This window comes from Rhincodon typus, chromosome 22, assembly GCF_021869965.1.
Source record: "Rhincodon typus isolate 14 chromosome 22, sRhiTyp1.1, whole genome shotgun sequence".
Classification (NCBI taxonomy): domain Eukaryota; kingdom Metazoa; phylum Chordata; class Chondrichthyes; order Orectolobiformes; family Rhincodontidae; genus Rhincodon; species Rhincodon typus.
Window position 1 is genome coordinate 39,363,209 of NC_063353.1, and position 18,990 is coordinate 39,382,198.

An 18,990-nucleotide genomic window follows, 5' to 3' on the forward strand; every position below is an offset into this window, starting at 1 on the left:
CCCTGGCCCCATCCCCGCCTCTTCGACCTGTTTGTTTCCTCTCCACCTATCCTCTCCTCTATCCCTCTTCTATCCGCCTCCCGCTCTGTCCCTATTTATTTCAAAACCACCTTCCCCTCCCCCTTTTCTGATGAAGGGTCTCGGCCCGAAACGTCAGCCTCTCTGCTCCTATGATGCTGCTTGGCCTGCTGTGTTCATCCAGCCCTGCACCTTGTTGTCAATGATGGAAATATGTTTTTTCACAAAGTATCTGTCTCCAAATACATAATCCTGAGGAAACATGAAGTGCTCAGATTGTTTGTTAACTGTTCAAATGTCACCTTCAACACAAAAAAATTCAAAATAGTAGCTTTGGTTTCATGTAAATGGAATCCCTAAGTAAATATACCTTGAACAAATATGTTGACAAAGTTTTCTATGCTGCAGACATTCATAGGCTTCTCCTACTCAATTGCTTACAAGGATTAAATTAAATTAATTCAATAATCATCAAGAGACCTTACCTATTTTAATGAAACGACAGGGGAACATCTGATCATCAATTTTGTGCTTCAAGGTGAAAGTCTCCTTGTTGTAATCATTCTTTAAGCCACTGTAAATCAAAAGCAGGTTTCGTTATTAAGGGATTAACTACCTCCATGCAAAAAAAACACTGACAGCACAAAGTGGAAAATGCTCCAAGTATAGTTGTCATCTAGAAAGGAGTTATTCATTTTAGAATCACAGAAGTCTACAGCACAGGGAAAAGCCCTTTGGCCCACCTAGCGTGCACCAAACAACAACAATCTAACTGCTCTAATCCCATTTTCCAGCACTTGGCCCACATCTTTGTAGGTCTTGGCATTGCAAGTGTATATCTGAACACCTAAATGATACAAGGTATCTGCCTCAACCACCCACACATACACTCAGCTCCAGATTCCCAACACCCTCTTGATGGAAATCTTTTTCCTCACATCCCATCTAAACTTTCTGTCGGTTACAGTAAATCTAAGTCCCACTAGACAGACAAGACTCCAGCTGTGGCCTAACCAGCTTTGTCCACAGTTCCAACATAAACTCGCTGCTCTTAAAATTCTGTGCCTCTACTTATACAGGCAAGTTTCCCACGTGCCTTCCTAACCACTATCTACCTGCCTTGCTACCTTCAACGGCCGGTGGTTATGCATACCAAGGTCCCTCTGATCCGTGATGCTTTCTGCAGTCCTATCATTCATTATTTATTCTCATTTGATTTTATGGTCTCCTGTCCTGCTTATGTGCATCGCATTTATCCAGACTGAATCCCATTTGTCACTGATCAAACCATCTGTGTATCTCCTCTTCTAATCTGACGTTATCCTCCTCACTACTTAGCACTCTACCAATTTTGGCATCATCCGCAAAATTATTAAATCGACATTCCTACACTCAAGTTTAACTCATTTATATATACTACCAACAAGGGCTCAACACTGATCCGTGTGGAATCATTGGGGAGGCTTCCGGTCACATTTTTCAGTCAGATTTTGTGTCAACACCATCTGCACTTAGTCCTGAGGGGAATGGGAGTGGAAACGAGCAAGGATCTCAACTCAGAACAGTTTCAGCACTTTGTTGCACCACAGGACTAACCCCAAACAAAAATAAAAATCAAATATCCATTAATTTTTTTCATATCCAATTCAATTATTTTCGTCAGCTGGACATCATCTTTTCCTCTTATTCAGCCTCATATCAGTGATCCACAGCAGATTTTACATTTCCCTGCCAGTACCAACTTCTTTGCAGTTTCAACTTCTACTCCGTCTACATATCCAACCCACGTCAGGAAGTCGAGCTACTTCCTTCAAAAAATTCCTCGAATGAATATGCATCCACCATCATACTCAGCTCGGACTCAACTTCTCATCAGCTGAACATTCTCTCATTTAACTTACCTCCAATCTCCCCAGAGAGTTACCACCATAGAAATCCACACAGAATCATGCAGCACAGAAACAGGCCATCCATATTAATACATTTGTGCTAGTTCTTGAAAAGGAATATAAAATTAGAACCCATGCCTGACCGATGGTTAATAGTTCTGTAAACTTCTGTTCAATGCAGCTCCGATTTCCCTCCTTGAATTTTCTTCCACATCCATTACAGCATAGCTCTCAGCTTTAAAAACAAATTTTTCATTGGTCCTCTTCCCAAATACCTTAAATTTGTACCTTTGATTATTCACCTTTCTGCCATTTTGTCCCAGTGCATTATCAAAACCTCTTATAATTTTTACTGCCTGGGTGCAAGTAATTATATCCCAAACTTGATTTGCACCATTAATTTTCTATATTTAACTCAAGTTTCCAGTATTTGTACTTTTTTTTAATTTTACCAAGCAAGTATCTGGCTTGGATTTGCTGTACTTGTAGTTTCTTTTCATCCTTATGATGAAATACATTTCAGTTTACTGCATTGGTCCTCAATTCAAGACGAAATGGTACTGGCCAACAAGCAACCATTGCACACTTCAAACAACTTGCATAGTGAATGACCACCCTGAACTTACTGACCAAACTGTCACATCTCGTACAGGCTAAAGCATACCAGAGCTCCAGTTTTAAAATATCAGAAAACATCTGTTTGATCAACCATATTTATGACTTAACACTGCAAAAGTTAATTTCTTCCAAGGAATGTCAGAGTCATTGGCAAGGCCAACATTTGTTGTTCATTCTCAACTGCCTTTTAACTAAGTGACTTCCTCGCCAACTTCAGAGGGCAGTTAATAGTCAACCATATCATTGTGGATCAGGATCACATCTCGCCCAGATCTGGTAATAATGACAGATTTCTTACCCTCAAGAACATACACAAACCAGATGGCCTTTTACAACAATGATGGTTTCACATTTGCCATTCCTGAGACTAGGCTTCCATTCTAGATTTTACTAATTAATTTTAAATTCTACCCACTGTGGTGGGACTTGAAGTTCTGACCCCAAAGCACTAGCCTGGGCCTTGAGGCTACAAGTGGGCCCTGTTCAAGCCCCATCTGTTCAAAGGTGTGTCATAACATCTCTGGGCTGGTTGATGAGAAAATATCTAGGAGACAAACTGAATATTTCTATTAAAAAAAATCATTACACCATCCTTAAAAAGGTGGTTAAAGACAGTTCTGGCCGTGGAGGAAGCCTGCTCACTGCAGTCCAGATTGCTAATTAGCCTGTGCGTATAGTCACTGCTCCACAGTATTCAATGGAAATCCAAGCAGATACATTTTAAAAAAAAATCAAAATCAGCATGGCTACCTATTCAAAGGGAAAAATAAATAACTGATATCCAGCCACATCAGGCCACTAACAGCCTGTAGTAATTCACATAAAAGTACTTCAAAGCACAATTAATTAGATGGGCTGTTATCTGCATACAGACTATCCCACAACAGCAGAAAAAAGGACAATTTCTACTTACATTAGTTTACGGAAATATCAACGTAGAATACTAGGAACTCAACAGGATCATGTAATTTGCAAAAGGCTCAAGTTATCCAGAACAGACAGATCTTCTATCACGACATCCAGAAGATACCACCTCTCACAACGCAGGAGTACCGCAAAATGTCAGTGTAGATTACGTGCTCAAAAACTAGAGCTATTAGTTTCCACTACTCCATTACATGATGTGTACAATCGACACTTCTTGAATATTATCCACATTTGTGCAGTGAACCCAACGAATTGTAACGAAAGGCATTAAGGCGTCAATTCATACTTTTCGTATCAGAAACTTAAACACTCGCTTGAATGCAAACAGTATACCTGTACTGGTCATAATGCAACCCCAATACTCATGAAACCCAATGTGCTAATTTTATTGACATAAAATCGCAAGCATTTATCTGGACTAGTTGCACAGACATTAAATTATATGTTAACCTGTGCTGCGTCCAAATCACAGGTCACACAGAAAATAAACATTTCTCAACACATGAAATGAGTTTGAATTTTTTTTTCAAGAAAGCACACAAAGGGAATTCGAGAAGACAAAATTCACCTTCAGGACAGCAGTGACAACTCGCTGCTGCCTAGCAGCACCAGGGACCCAGGTTCCATTCCAGCCTGGGGCAACTGTTTGTTTTGAGTTTGAACATTCTCCCAACCTGTCTACGTGCACTTCCTCCCATAATCCGAAGATATCTCGGTTACATGGATTCACCGTACTAAAAAAAAATTGTCCCATCGTGTCCAGGGATGTGCAGATAAGGCGGGTTAACCGTAAAAAAAAAAAAACCCCATGCAGAGTTACAGACATGGTGTTGGAGTGGATCTGGATGGAATGCTCTTTGCAGGGTCAGTGCAGACCAATAGGCCAAATGGCCACTTTCTGCACTGTAGAGATTCTATGACCTTCATACAAGGCAAGAGGAGAATGACCATTTGATGGCAAGTGCAGTTGGCACTTTGGAAAGTTATCCACACATCCCATTCCAACACCCTATCCCTATATCTTTCACTTTGAAAATATTTCTAAAATCCATTACAGATTCTATTCTGCGACTTCCTCTTAGGTTTCCTTCGTTTGCTCAGACGTAGATTAAGACCCAAGACTATTTTCAACAATCTTTTCAGGACTACCACAAGATTATGCTATCTGAATACTCTTGAGCTCTGTCAATAACAATATCAAGTTTATGTATGGAAAGTATTCAATTTCTTAACCATTTGTTTTCCCACCGCAGAAGTTAATTTATTTTGCACTCTCTAATAGTCCAGTGATTTAATATAAAGCAATATTTTATTCTTCACTGCACTAACTTTTATTGACGATTCAACCGAGTTCATATTTTTTGTCTGTCCTCTTATTTTACTTGATTTTCTTTTAAAATCGTGGTCCTCAAGTTATGTGCCTCCAAGTGTCATTTTCTTTATCTGCTTATTCAAGCAAACGTAGCTTTTTTTGGACCACCATTACCAAAATAAGTTAATATTTTTAAATCACTCCAATTGTTTTCCTATTTGAATGTTTCCCATTATTTAGTTGTTAACCCGACTACTCAGTTGATTTAAATTAATTTATTTTTCATTTACATGAAATTTGTTTTCTCCCATGCAAGGTCATTGTTGTTCATTTTGGTGCATAAATATTTATAAATAATTACTGTTTTCACCACTTGCCAATGTTCCTTAGCCCCACTTGTCCCTTTTTGTTGATTTGAATTACTGTTATAACAGCCTACTATGACCCTGGTACTTCTGCCTTTCCAATTAAATTAACTGCACAATACACACAGATTATATGGTTACATCAGTTCTGATAGAATGTTTTATTTCGTCAGTTAAAATTCTCATCCATCTATTTTCTACCTGGTATTAACTAACCTAGAACTCTCAAGTCCCAGACCAGCACTGGTATGCAATGATTCTACTCTTGCTACATTATAATGTATGAAAATCAAGGACAAGAAAGGACCATCTTCTCTGTCAGATCCAATTTGTTGTGCAACTTCCTGTCCTCCCTCCAGCCACCAAGCTGCATGTTTGAGAATGCAAGGAAAATGTTGACTGAAATTAATAAGAGGTAAAAAATCTGGAAAAATGCTCTTATTTGAAGGAAAACCAAACAATTCCCTTAAGATATTTATTTACCATTTAGAGTTCTTGGTTTTTGGCATGACTTCGATCACCGCAGGGACAAAGAATATACAGTTCAAACGACTGATTTAAAGCAATCGACTGGGGTTGCTAACTCATGACGAGCATTCAATCCAGAGCTGAAATTCTAGCTCTGGTGACAGTTCAAATTATGCAATCCACTCTTTGTTCTTTATTTGAACGGTCAAACCCAAAAGCACCGGAAATCCTGACATCACACAACAAAATTGGGAGGGTATCAAACAGCGAGAGAGATAATTGACCCGAGTCCATTGCAAAAACTTACGTCAACAAAACCAGATATTCAACACGGTAGTTACCAAAAATAACTTTCATTATGTACTAAAAGGTACTCATGACCTTTCAGACTAAAAATCCTTAATTAGATCACTTATTCATTAGCAGTGATCACAAATTAATTGATTAGATACACAAAACTTCAGGTTACTGACTATAACTAACTAGGGAAGCAATCAACAAGCTAGTCCATGAAGGTCTTGACACGTTATCACTTACCTTGAAAGTAGTTCTGTCATGTTTTCTTCACTCATTCCCCCATAAACTTTAAACTTTTTCAGGTTGCACACATGGGTCTTTTCATATTTGCCAAAAGTGACGCTTTGGACTATTGCAGGCCTCTCAAGTTTCAGAATCAAGTACTGAAGGAAAATAATGCAATAATTCAAAGGGTTGAGAATATTTTTGAGAACAATTGCGCTCATAAATGAAGATAAGTGATAACCAGAAACGTAAACCAGTTAACAACACCGATTATGAAAATGCTCTGTTTTTGCCCCACAAAAAAAGACAGCAAAATTGCTCAGCTACACAAAAACATTCAGAATTACCAAGCCACTTAACTCCTCTAGGAGCACACCTGTCAAAAGAATCTGCTCGGATAAAATATTTTGAATTTCCAAGGACTTGGGCAATGGCTCACAGCACTATTACGAAGGTTGAAAATCTATAATATCAAGGGACTTGCACTACATGAACTAATTTAGAGCTGGTGAACGAATAGGCAAATTATAAAGACCACAGTATACAGCTAGTGTTAAGTCAACTGTGAGTTAAGTCTTTTTGACTTAACTTCTTTCATTTTCATTAAAGAGCTGCAGCCACTTAATGTTTTCAATCCTATCTATTGCGAGAAATACATAATAAGCGATACACAATTGTTAAAGATGATACGCAATGACGATCAATTCAATCTCAATAACGTAACTTGTTCTGGGATGCATTCCTGTTCAGTCACAAAAGTCATTGATAGAAAATGTACGTAGTTGATAGCACGTCCAAGTATTTAGAAATGATGAGGAAGGCATGGCATAGGCTTTGGCTGCACTGGGCAATCCTCACCTTGTTTGCCAATTAGTTTTCACAACATGGGTGAAGTGGGTATGCAGAGTTGCACTCTAGTCTGGAAACCTACTGGTCAGCACAACTGAAGGGAGAAGATGGGGTGTTCAGCTCAATTGTGAGAAGAAATCAGAGTTTTGCTTAATGGTAGCTTTCAGGTCAGACAACCTGGAGGAGGAAACACAAGGATCCTGATATAGTAATATCTAGGTAAGCAACAGCTGGATTGTATGGTTGACGTTTGATCGTTGACAACAACTACAACATTTACATTTGCTTAGTTTAAACCTGATATTAGTATTGTCATGCTTGAATCCTGATTGGAAAATGAATCTGTAAAACTTCTTCAAAAAGGAAGGGAAGGGACAAGTTAGTATCCAGTTTTGATGCCCCTCAGCTTAATATACTTCATAGAGCAAAAATAGTTCCAATTTCCTTTTGTTGATACGTATTTAAATTTAGTTTCTACCGCAGACTAAAAGACAAAATAAGCAGATGATTCTTCCAGCAGGAAGACAACACAATTGAAAAACAAAAGGAACTAAATCTATAACAGGTGCAAGTGTTCAACTTAACTAATTACAGACCACATACTCACTTTAAGTTTCACTTGCAAGTGCTGCTTTTTTTTAAAAATCAACACAATCTATTTAACAATTGTACATAAACTAGACTTTACTTATATTTTTGAACTCTGATTGTTACTGTCCCCCTTTAGACCAATTATGCACGTTCAGAACCAAGGGTCTGCTTTTGGCAGATAATTTTGTGCAATCCGAGTGAAAGTTAGGACTTTTGAGAGAGTATAAGGGATTTAACATGTGCATTGAATCAATTTTTTTCTGCACTTCATATTTTGTCTGACTGTTTTGCGCGTCAGAAATTAGAGTCACTCAAAGACAAATAACAGCAAAAAGCAATTTTGCCAGTAAAACGTCAGTGATTCAGTTAGTTCGCCACCATATGAAAACAATTTTTCTCTGTTAACCCATTTGATTAGTAATGTCTGGTTGGGCTGGTTATCAAGGTCAGGGCTTCCCAAACTGCTGCAACTCCACTGTAGGCCAGTAAACAAGATTTTGGGGTCATGAGCTTCAAAGTAGTAGTAGTTGCCCAACTGATTGCTGACAGGTTTGTATTCCATTTAAAAAGCTATAGCCAAAGTGACAGTTCAATAAGGCTCAATTCCCGCTACACGAGAGTCTGTGCAAAAAACTAAATGGTCATTCTGCTTGCTGTTTCATCAAATGCCCCATGGAAGACATTGGGAAGATTGTGGTGTCGTGAATGGGACATTGGACTATAATATTATGACCATTATACTGAAGCACACCCCAAATTCTGCTCAACAAGTGAAGGGACCTCCCACTTTGGTCAACCATGTTTGTACCGCCTCCAAACTTGCATCCAGGTTCATGCAAATTAAAATTAAAGAAAACAGAATCACTCCAAAAAAGAAGCTTGTACAGTGTACTCAGAATCTCAGTTGATTATCAACAGTCTTGTGCACAACTTACATGGTACAGACTGTAAATTCATGATATTCATAATCTGTATTGTGCGCACTGGGAGAGAGACTGACTGTGAATCGAATGCAGGGGTCAGTTCACTCAAATCATTACCGAGAACACAGGATTTTTAAATAGATGCAAGAGACCCTCCATACCATGAGTCAACATTGACAAATGCATTCGAACAGGTCATCTCATCTCCAGCTACTTCATCATTCAAATGCCCACCAATATCTCAAGACAGGACAAAACAGCATAACGCACAAAACAAATCATTACTACACTTGGAATGAGTAATGCTTCATATGTACTTTTAAGTGCACCTACAGCTCATTTCTTCTGTCTGTAAGTATTTAAAAAACTTAGTTCCAAACAAAGAATACGTAAAAGGTGCTGAGGTCATAAGCAAACTTTCTCTGCTCAGTATATAGTGCAAATATTTCAAAATAATGAAACATAAATTATTGATATGCACAACAGAATGTGGTACTTTTACAAAATGCCAGTGGACCTTGGTACATTGTGCATTATACATCACATGTAGGCAGGAGCTCAACACTAATAAAAATTAAGTTGACCGTATTTCATTCCAGAGGGCTGAAATGTTTCACAGTTTTTGAAGTGCAAATGTTTTCAATTTCACTATTTTCTGAACTTTCCAACTGACTAACTGTGGAAAACTGCACTACTTTTGATTCACAACTACAGGGTATCTCAAAACATCTCTGAATAGGTTGATGAGAAAATATTTATATCTAAGAAATACATCTACAATCGTTTCTCGTGGTCCCAAAATGGTATCCTTAATACTGCTTTTACACTCAAAATCAAGTAATTACTACATACTTTCAATTTGAAGATACAATTTATTGATTTTCCCTAACAAACTGAAATACATGAAAAAAATCAAAGATGGGGTAAGCACACATTTCCCCAACTTAAAAATGCAATCCAAAATTGAGGGTAGAACTTGATACCAGATAGAGTATAGACAGCAGAATTTTGCCTGAGCTTAAGGTGTATAGAAGAAGATGGAACAGCAATGCAATAGTGGAATTTAAGGCTAAGGCAAATGCAAATGTTGGCAGAATTAAGTGGTCTCTGCGATGGGGAGATATGGGTTAGAAGCTCCACTCAAGGAAAGTGAGAAGGCAAGGACATGAATGTAGTTCTGCCCACAGTAGTGACTGGAAATGTGGATGAGGAGAATGACCAGTGTTTTTGCTAGTGACTGAAAATAACCGCAATTTGTAAATTGCATTAAGCACAAGCAGGTTGACGACAGAGGCAGTGAAATACTTGAAAATGGTGATGAGAGAGCAGGATATCATTAACGCACGTAGAATTTAAATGCATGCCTCTGGACCAAACTAGTTTAGGCAAGACAACCTGCCTCACAACACAAATGGTGCTCTCAAAATTAATTATGCATCTATGGCGCCAATGATAAAATTTCTGCAATTTAGTGACCTATGACCCAATTCATTTGCCAACATCCGTTTTGAGACTGACCTAACAAGTCCTACACATGCTATACTACCTTATTTAACTCCTATCGTCTCCAGCCACAGCAAGTTTACATTGTGGAGGACTGAAGTTATCTGAACTACATAGCCGCTCATTTTTAAGCCAAAGTTAACAAAAAAGGTTGCATCTGTAAAACACAATGAAAAATTATACAGCGTCAGCTCAAAGCTTGCATCAGGGTAGAAATACACAACGCTTAGAGAACAAGTTTATAATCACGAAACAAGATACATTCAGTCTTGACAAAAAAAAACAACTTTTTTTCATTTTTACAATCCCATTTGAAACTTTCAAAATCATAACCAAACAAAGAACCTTTCATCTGCTGTCAGGAGCACAGTCAGGTACATGTGCTGGTATAAAATTAGTATTCAAATGGACCTGCACTTTCAAGAAATTGGATTGAGACTACTCTGATTAATTAAATGCACCCCAAGTGCTGCGCAATATTAAATATTTTACGTAGCAATGGCAAGGCGGAGATTCACGAGTGGTGTTCCAGAGAGCAAGACCAAGATAGTTGGAGGACCAACCACTTAGAAAGAATTGAAATTTGGAAATGCACGATGCTATACTTGGCCAGTTCTTTACACTCATCCAATTTATGGAGTATAATTTTTTCCCCTCAATGTATCGAAGACATAAATGGGAGTAAATTGAAGTGTTTTCTAACTAGCTATTTCATGCAATGAGCTTCAAATTGCCATGAGACAAACTCAGCATGTAAAAGAAACATTCAGACAAAAGCAAAGTGGGTGAGATGGCCCATCAAATGTGCCTCGCCTCTTAGGCCACGGTCGATCTAATCACCGAAAGATCCACTTTCTTGCCTTGGCTCCATAACCCTTGATTCCTTTATTGATTAAAAATTTATTCCAAATGTTAAATATACCCAAAGACCAGTCCTCTGCAGTGAAAAATTCCACAGATTCCCCATGCTTAGGAGAAAAAAAAAAATCCTCATTCGTCTTAAATTGGTAACCCTTTTATCAGATTATGCCTTCTGATCCTAGACTCGACCACAAGGGGGAACAACCTCTCCACATCTACCCTCTCAAGCTTACTAAGAATCTTACATTTCAATAGTGTGTTCTTTCACTCTTCTAAACACCAACAAGTACAAGCCCAACATACTGAACCGTTCCACGTACATAAACAAATCAATCAATCTAGTGAACTGGAATGCCTTCAATGCCAATATGTGTTGCCTTAAATAAGGGGACTAACAGTGTCAACACTATTGTATGCAGTCTGACTAGTGCCTTGTACAGAAAGGTTTTCAAGTTAAGAAGTCACATTGAACCACTAGTTCATAGATTTAGGTTTATATGCATCACTAGAAATGTATTGTAACCCTGAAGCACTTACTGCCAAACATTAAGAATAGGATTGAGCACATTCCAAAGAAAGCATTGTGCCCTTTACTGCAACTAAAACATAGAATATACATTCAAGAAACTTCCATAATGTGCAACCGCTTTAAAGGAATTAAGGCAAGAGGAATTTTACCAAAGTAATCACAGAAGGAGAATGAGAAACAGGCAGTACAAGAATAAAGTCTGTCACCTGAGGAGGGTAGTTGCTTTCGGAGGACCACCTTGAAGATTGATCGTGAGGTTTATCCACCAAAATATTTCTGAAAACAAACACAACTTGATTAGTTTTGCAGTCAACGTCCTTTCCCTCAAGCAGAGCACGTATCTCTATATAGTCTTGTCTGAAAGCAAAGTGGGTTTGTCCAGTTCTTTAACCATTTCTTCACATGTAGAAGATTCATTAAGTATCAAGGTAAAGATACCTATAGTGCCTTAATTGTGTAATGTTCAACCATAATTAAAGAGAATTTGATTCTGAAACTTTTAAAGTAAAAGTTGCCAAATTTGCAACCTTGCACATAGTTACCAAGAAAAACAGAAGATGCTGGAAACATGTTTGAGTTAAGAATAAAAAGCATTAACATTAACTTTCGCAGACACAAGTGGACATCACTAAGCTATATATGGCAAAAAAAAACAGACACAGTAATCAGCTTTTTGGCCCAGTAGACAAGGTGGCCTGCAAATTTAACAACAATTGTTACAAATCAGGAAGACAGTCTCAGACACGCTGATCCCTTACACTTGCCTCCAGTTTAACATATCACATATGCTGACAAACACTGAAGTCACCCACTGAAACACAACTGCAGACACGAAGGCTCAAAATCCTACAACTTCATTTTTAAACTCATTCATGGGGGGTGAGCATCCCTGGGTGGGCCAGCATTTATTGCTACCTGTAAGGTGGTGGGGTAAGCTAACTTCTCCAACTGCTGCAGTCCATTTAGTGCAGGTACAGCCACACTACCATTGGTGGAGTTCCAGGATTTTGATCCAGTGACATTGAAGGATCAGCAACATATTTCCAAGTCAGAATGATGAATTGCTTGAAGAGCAACTAGAAAGTGGGTCATGTTCCTATTTATCCACGGCTCTTGTCCTTTTCGATGGTAATAGATGAGAGTTTGGAAGGTGCTGGCAAAGCAGCATTGGTGGATTCCTGTAGTATGTCTTCTAGGCGACAGAAACAGTTGCTGAATGATGCTGGCAGAGGGAGCAAAAACAAAAAGGAAGGGACATGGTGCCAGCAAACATGCTGCTTTGGTACCAGCAGCGAGTGCTGTTGAAGCTGCACCCATTCAGTCATGTGGGAAGTCTTCTGCCACTCTCCTTACCCCTCCCTTGTATGGGGTGGAGAGAGTCAGGTAGTGAGTTATTTGCTGCAGACAGTATTCCTATCTTCTGACCTATACGTGTAGCCACGAGTATATGGCTCATCCACTTCAGTTTCTGGTCAATGATAACCCCAGAATCTCTCTCGACGGAGATGATCATGGTCTGGCATTTGTGGGGCACTTGACCCTTGTCAGCCGAACCTGGATTTTGTCGAGGTCATAGGGCATGGGGCATGTGGACATGGAAGGTTTCAATATGAGCCATTGCTCATGTTGCTGAACATCATACAATCATCAACGCATATCCCCACTTTGACCCCATGATGGAAGGAAGGAAGTAGATGAAGATGGTTGGGTCTAGGACACTACGTGGTGGAATGCCTGCAGAGATGTCCTGGGACTGGATGCCTGACCTCCAACAACCATCATCACCTTCATTTACGCTAGGTATGAAACCAACCGGTGAAAATGTTCTTCCCTCCACCCAGCTTCCCCCTCCCCCACCACCAGATGGTACCAGAGTACAACTGTGTACTGCTGATGGCCCAGTCTTGAGTTACTAGACCTGTTTGAAGTCTATCCCATTCAGCATGGTGATAATGCCAACATGATGGAGGGTAGGCTCAATGTGAAGACAGGACTGCATCTCCACAAGGAGTGACCAGTGGTCACTCTTACTGGTACTGTTATGGACAGATGCACCGGAGTCAGGCAATTTGATGAGGATGGAGGTAAAGTACGATTTTCCCTTCTTGTTGATTTGCTCACAATCTGCCACAAACCCAGTCGAGAAGGTACTTTAGAACTTGTCTAGCTTGGTCAGCAGTGGCCACTCTTGGTAATGGATATTGAAGTCACCCACCGAGTATATTTTGCACCCTTGCTACCCTCAAAGCTTTCCCCACATGGCGTTCAACATAAAGAATTAATGATTTATCAGTCAAGGGACGTGGGCCATACATGGTCAACGCTACTTTTACTGTAAATTTTACTGTTCCATTTCCTAATACATGGGAAACTATAATTTTCTGTTTTACAATAGTTGACTTGTGAAAGGTTCAAACCAAGACAAAATCCAAATCAGTGCATCTGCTCATAGGAACATGATACCTAAGAGACGTCTACTATTCTACCCTTTAAAATCTGCTTTGCCATTTGTTCAGATCATGGCTGGTCTAATTATTGTCTCAATGCCACTTTCCTGTCTGCCTCCCCCAATAACTCTCAAGTCCCTGCGAGGATTGTCATTTCATCTAACTAAAAAATAAACTTAGACTTCACTTTATTTTTTCTAAAATCCAGACAGGTAGTCCTCCATGCTGTAAAATCACAAAATTAGTGTAAATTGCACAATATATATTTATCTGACCATGCTGCATTTTATTCATCTTCAAATTATATTACATGTTAATCCCCAGACAAAATCTTAATTTCAGATGTGGGGAGAGGGCAACAAATTCAAATTATCAAATTTGGGTATATCCAAGCAACTACAATGGCAGGAAACTGAAACTAAATCGCCTATTGTTATTACACAAGAGTGCTCCACTACAGAGGAGAAGAAAACTGAAGGAGACAACAATTACCTGAGGGTAAACTCTCATCTCAACACTGCAATTCAAATTTTATCACTCCATTCCTAATCAATGAGATGCTGTGTTTAATATTCAGTTTTTCAATACTCAATGGTCAGTCTCAAGGTAAATCGACGTGTAAATTATATACCTCTCTGTCGTTATGCTAAGAGCAAGTAGTCACTCAGGACTTCACAGCAATTTTTCAGAAAGAAAAGTAAAAAACCATCTTCCAACAGGATCTACATGTATCATGGTTTCAACAATGATGGACATCCAAAGTTGGCTTACTGCTTAAATGAACCATTCTTATTTCAGGTGGACATAGAATAACAAACGTGTTTTAACATTATTTTGATAAAGGAGACAGAACAACTATGAAGCTGCAAATAATTCAAAATTGGTTTGAGTTGCATACTCTTAAATCTTCACCTTTCATCACAACACCACCACAGGGTGAAAGCTTTAGCATGAAAAAAGATAGACAGAAAGTTTGCTATGAAACAAATGCAACAGGATACTAAACAGGACATGAACCAGGACACAAGTTCTCTATCTATGTGTACGGTCGTTAATTTATTCAATGACTCAAGGGTCACGAGACAAAAGTTAAACCCAGCAAGAAATAGTTAAAACCAAAGTTGCAATGACTAAGCACAGAGGATGATGCAAAACATAGCAGGAACTTTGGCTAACTTGGAGATATCAACTTGATCGTTCATGATTCCCGCAGTAAGATGTTTACATATAGGCTTCTAGACATACAGTTTGCACTCTACGTGGTCTTTAGATGAATATTTTTAAGGAATTTAATTTCTTTTCATGCATTGTCAAGATTTGAACTGGCTGGCAAGACTAGCATTTATTGGCCATCCAAATTGCCCACAAGGAGGTGGTGGTGAGTTGTTAGTGGAAAGAGGGAAGGTTTATTGTGACACGGATGTAGTTCCAATCCTCGACTCTGTCAAGACTTTTGCATGTTGTTCGAGTTGATCATCTTTTTAACCCTAACCTTTTAACATAGCCAACAACCACCACTCCCAAGGACTTGGCTTGTTTCAACTGCCTGGAGTCTGCTCACAGCAGCACTTACGCTGCCAAATCACTACCACTTTGACACTCTCCCAGCTCCAAGCGGCCAGTAACTACTCCCAGTGAATCCATAACCAGATAAATTTAAACTAGAGAAACCAAAGCTCCACTCATCTCTAAGGCAACGTAGCCTGTTCCCTATTGTCCTTAACCTGACCTTTAGGGCTCACTGAATCCTTGGTCAGCTAACTTAACTCTAACTCCTGAAGATCTGCTTTTACTGCAAGCTTTGTAGACAGCACGTCTCCAGCGAAGTAATCTGCTGTTTCACAGTTACATTTCTTCTATTTTGATTCTATGAAACAAGCAGCGGTAACCTTCTGAACTGCCTTAACTCCCTGGATGTTAACTTATAAAAGCAACAAGGTCCCAATCTTTTCAATCCTCCAGACTTTCAGATGTGTCAGCTGTATTTATCCCATTTTCTCAGCCCAATTTACCATTACATCCAAGGCAATAATGACCAGCTTTTTATAAGTCTTTCATATTTCGTGCAACATGACAACGTGCCTTTCAATCTCCATGCTTTGCATTAACCATCACTTATGTCTGCCATCGTCATACTTAGTTCAAAGCTTATTTCATCGCAAATAGAATGAAAAGCTGGGAAAATGAATTAAAATCAAAAAGCAGTGATCAGAATGGAATCCAATATGCCAGCCAAACATTTGCAGCAACATGATTCCAAAAACTAGATGCAAGATAAACCATTCATTTCTGCACCAGGAGATCTTTTGGCAAAAAAGTTTATTCACCCAAAAGCATTGCCCTGAATTCACAGCAGGACAAGGTGCTATCTTGCAGCTAAATCTGCCAGCATCATAGCTGCCAAACTTCTCTCTTTGAGCAAGGTGAGCTAAGGTTTTATTGACAGCAGGATCAAGTCATGAACAGGTTTTAAATTATTCTGCCATTCAACTTATCCAGAGACAAAACATGACTTGATATTCCTCACAGCTAAGACGCAACCACTGTATATGCTGCAGCCCACAATGGCAGGAATACTAAATTCACAAAGAAAATAATAGACTGTGGATGCTGGAAATCAGAAACTACTGAAAAACTCAGGTCTGGCAGCATCTGTGGAGAAAACGCAGAACTAATGTTTCATGTCTGGTGACCCTTCTTCAGATCTCTGCTTTTTCTCTACAGGTGCTGACAGACGTGCTGATTTTTCGAGCAATTTCTGATTTTATGACTCAATTTACACTTGAGCGTGCGCTACACGAGTCTGACAGCAAGATCACAATTTGTATGATTACATTCAGTGCAATCTCTACAGAGTGATCTTACGATATTGTGTCAGATGCAATTTAAACAATATGCCTTCATATAACATAAATACACGAGTGTGTTTTTACAAATTGACTTTATTATCATTGCATAAGCAACTAAATATTCAAATCTACTAACTGTTACACCCACTTTGGGTGCAAAATTTACTGTGTTCACTCATTCTTCCAGCAAATTTTCTTCAAAACCATAAATCAGTACTGACAAGCACTAACCATATTAGCCTCTAAGCAGACTTGAAAAACTGATTAACCCTCAATCTCCAGTTTTTCTGTGATTGAGAACGCTAAGTGAAGCATATCTCCTGAGTCCAGTTGAGTTTCTGGTCAACAATAACCCCAGGGATGTTGACATACGGGGGATTCAGTGAAGGTAACAGCACTTAATATCAAGGGGGCGGTGATTAAATTGTCTCTGTTTGGAAATGGTCATGACCTAGCATTTGTGCGCCTTGAATGTTACTTGCCATGTATCAGCCCAAGCCTGGATATTGTACAGATCTCGTTGCGCATAGTCATAACATCTCAGATGTAATCAGCAACTATCTCTACTTTCTGTGCTACATGACTCTATGACTTTGACCTTACGATGGAGGAAAATTCATTGAAGCAGCTGAAGATTGTTGGGCTTAGGACACTACCACAAGGAACTCCTGCAGATTTGTTCTGGAGACATGGTGATGGACCAACAACCACAACTATCTTCTTACACAATAGGTATGGCTCCAGCTAGCAGAGAGTTTGTCCCCACTGATTACAGTTTTGCTGCCACACTCAGCTGGAAGCTGGCCTTGATGTCAAGGGCTGTCACTCTTACCTCACCTCTGGAAATCAACTCTTTGGTATACTTTTGAACGAAGGCTGCAATAAGGTCAGGAGCTGAGTGGCCCTAGCGGAACAAAAAAAAACCTTAGATTTTCCTTACATCACAAATAAATAAGGAATAAAGCCACAAGACAGAGCAAGCACACCTGTTATTCAGATAGATCCTAAAGTAAGGTCTATGGACCACCGGCGGCTCGGACGGTCCAATAGGTCGACAGAAGTCTGATTCAAACTACAAATCCGTAACATGCAACCCCACGGAAAAGACTCTTGTACAAGCAATCCACACTACAGACCACACTGTTATAGAATGCAGTCTTCACTACTGCACACTAATGGGATAGTTTTGCTGCCACCAACCTCTCTAAGGGTCGGAATCTTCTGTGCCTTCTCCCTCACGTGGAGAGAGAAAACTACTTATTAGTCTAACAAGGAACTCGTTTCAAACAAGATGTAGCATGTTAGAAGCTACTTAAAAAGTTACATGTATATGACGACACTGTTCGAGACGAAGAGGAGGATCTACATAGTCAGTTTCTCTACTTGTAAATCCTCAGGTGACTCAGATACCAGCAATGTATAACACTGCAGCGGATAGTGGCTAAAGACATTCAACAGTGTTAACTAGGAAGGGTTTAGAGCAACTTGGGCCAAAAGGAGAGCAAATGGGACTAGGTCAGATTGGGATGTCTAGTCAGCATGAACAACTTGGACCAAAGCGTCTGTTTCCATGCCATATGACTACGATTCTATAACTCTTTCAGACCCATACACGGTTAGAAAATATCTTCTAATTCACACCCACCCAAATTTGATTACCCCATTATTATAAATTATCTTTACCAGTAACGTACTCCCACCCAAATCCCTCAGTTTACAAATTCAGGTGATCCACAAGATTTAGTGCAATCTCCAAATACATTTTCTCCTGATATCTTTGCAAAGACAAAATATTTGTTCTACATCTGTTATTTCCACATCATAATGTCTCCTACCTTGGACTCTATGGGATCAATGCTGAATTTAGCTTCTCTCTTTTTGAGTATACCTGTCAAAGTTTACATTCACAACTAGTTATAAAAAAAAAGGGAAATATCTTAGCCCTCATTCAATAATGCTTTGGTGGTTTCTAAACACCAAGTACTCCTAAACTTTCAGGCTTAATACTATTCTTTAATAACCTAAGTTTCTTGTTTTAAGCTAAGATGAACACAGCAGGCCAAGCAGCATCATAGGAGCAGAGAGGCTGACGTTTCGGGCCGAGACCCTTCATCAGAAAAGGGGGAGGGGAAGGGGGTTTTGAAATAAATAGGGAGAGAGCGGGAGGCGGATAGAAGAGGGATAGAGGAGAGGATAGGTGGAGAGGAAACAAACAGGTCGAAGAGGCGGGGATGGAGCCAGGAAAGGTGAGTGTAGGTAGGGAGTTAGGAAGGGGATAGGTCAGTCCAGGGAGGACGGACAGGTCAAGGGGGCGGGATG

The 18,990-nt window shown here is 39.4% G+C and overlaps 1 protein-coding gene across 1 annotated transcript in view; it reads right to left on the reverse strand.

The window, feature by feature from the left end:
• mkln1 (muskelin 1, intracellular mediator containing kelch motifs) overlaps positions 1 to 18,990 on the reverse strand; it is a 96,086-nt gene that overhangs the window by 62,093 nt on the left and 15,003 nt on the right. The window contains exons 2-4 of the mRNA XM_048609995.1: positions 11,582 to 11,651; positions 6,135 to 6,277; positions 504 to 592 (exon numbers count right to left, since the gene is read on the reverse strand). Of these exons, the coding sequence (XP_048465952.1) occupies positions 504 to 592; positions 6,135 to 6,277; positions 11,582 to 11,651 (302 nt within the window). The remainder of the gene's footprint in view (positions 1 to 503; positions 593 to 6,134; positions 6,278 to 11,581; positions 11,652 to 18,990) is intronic.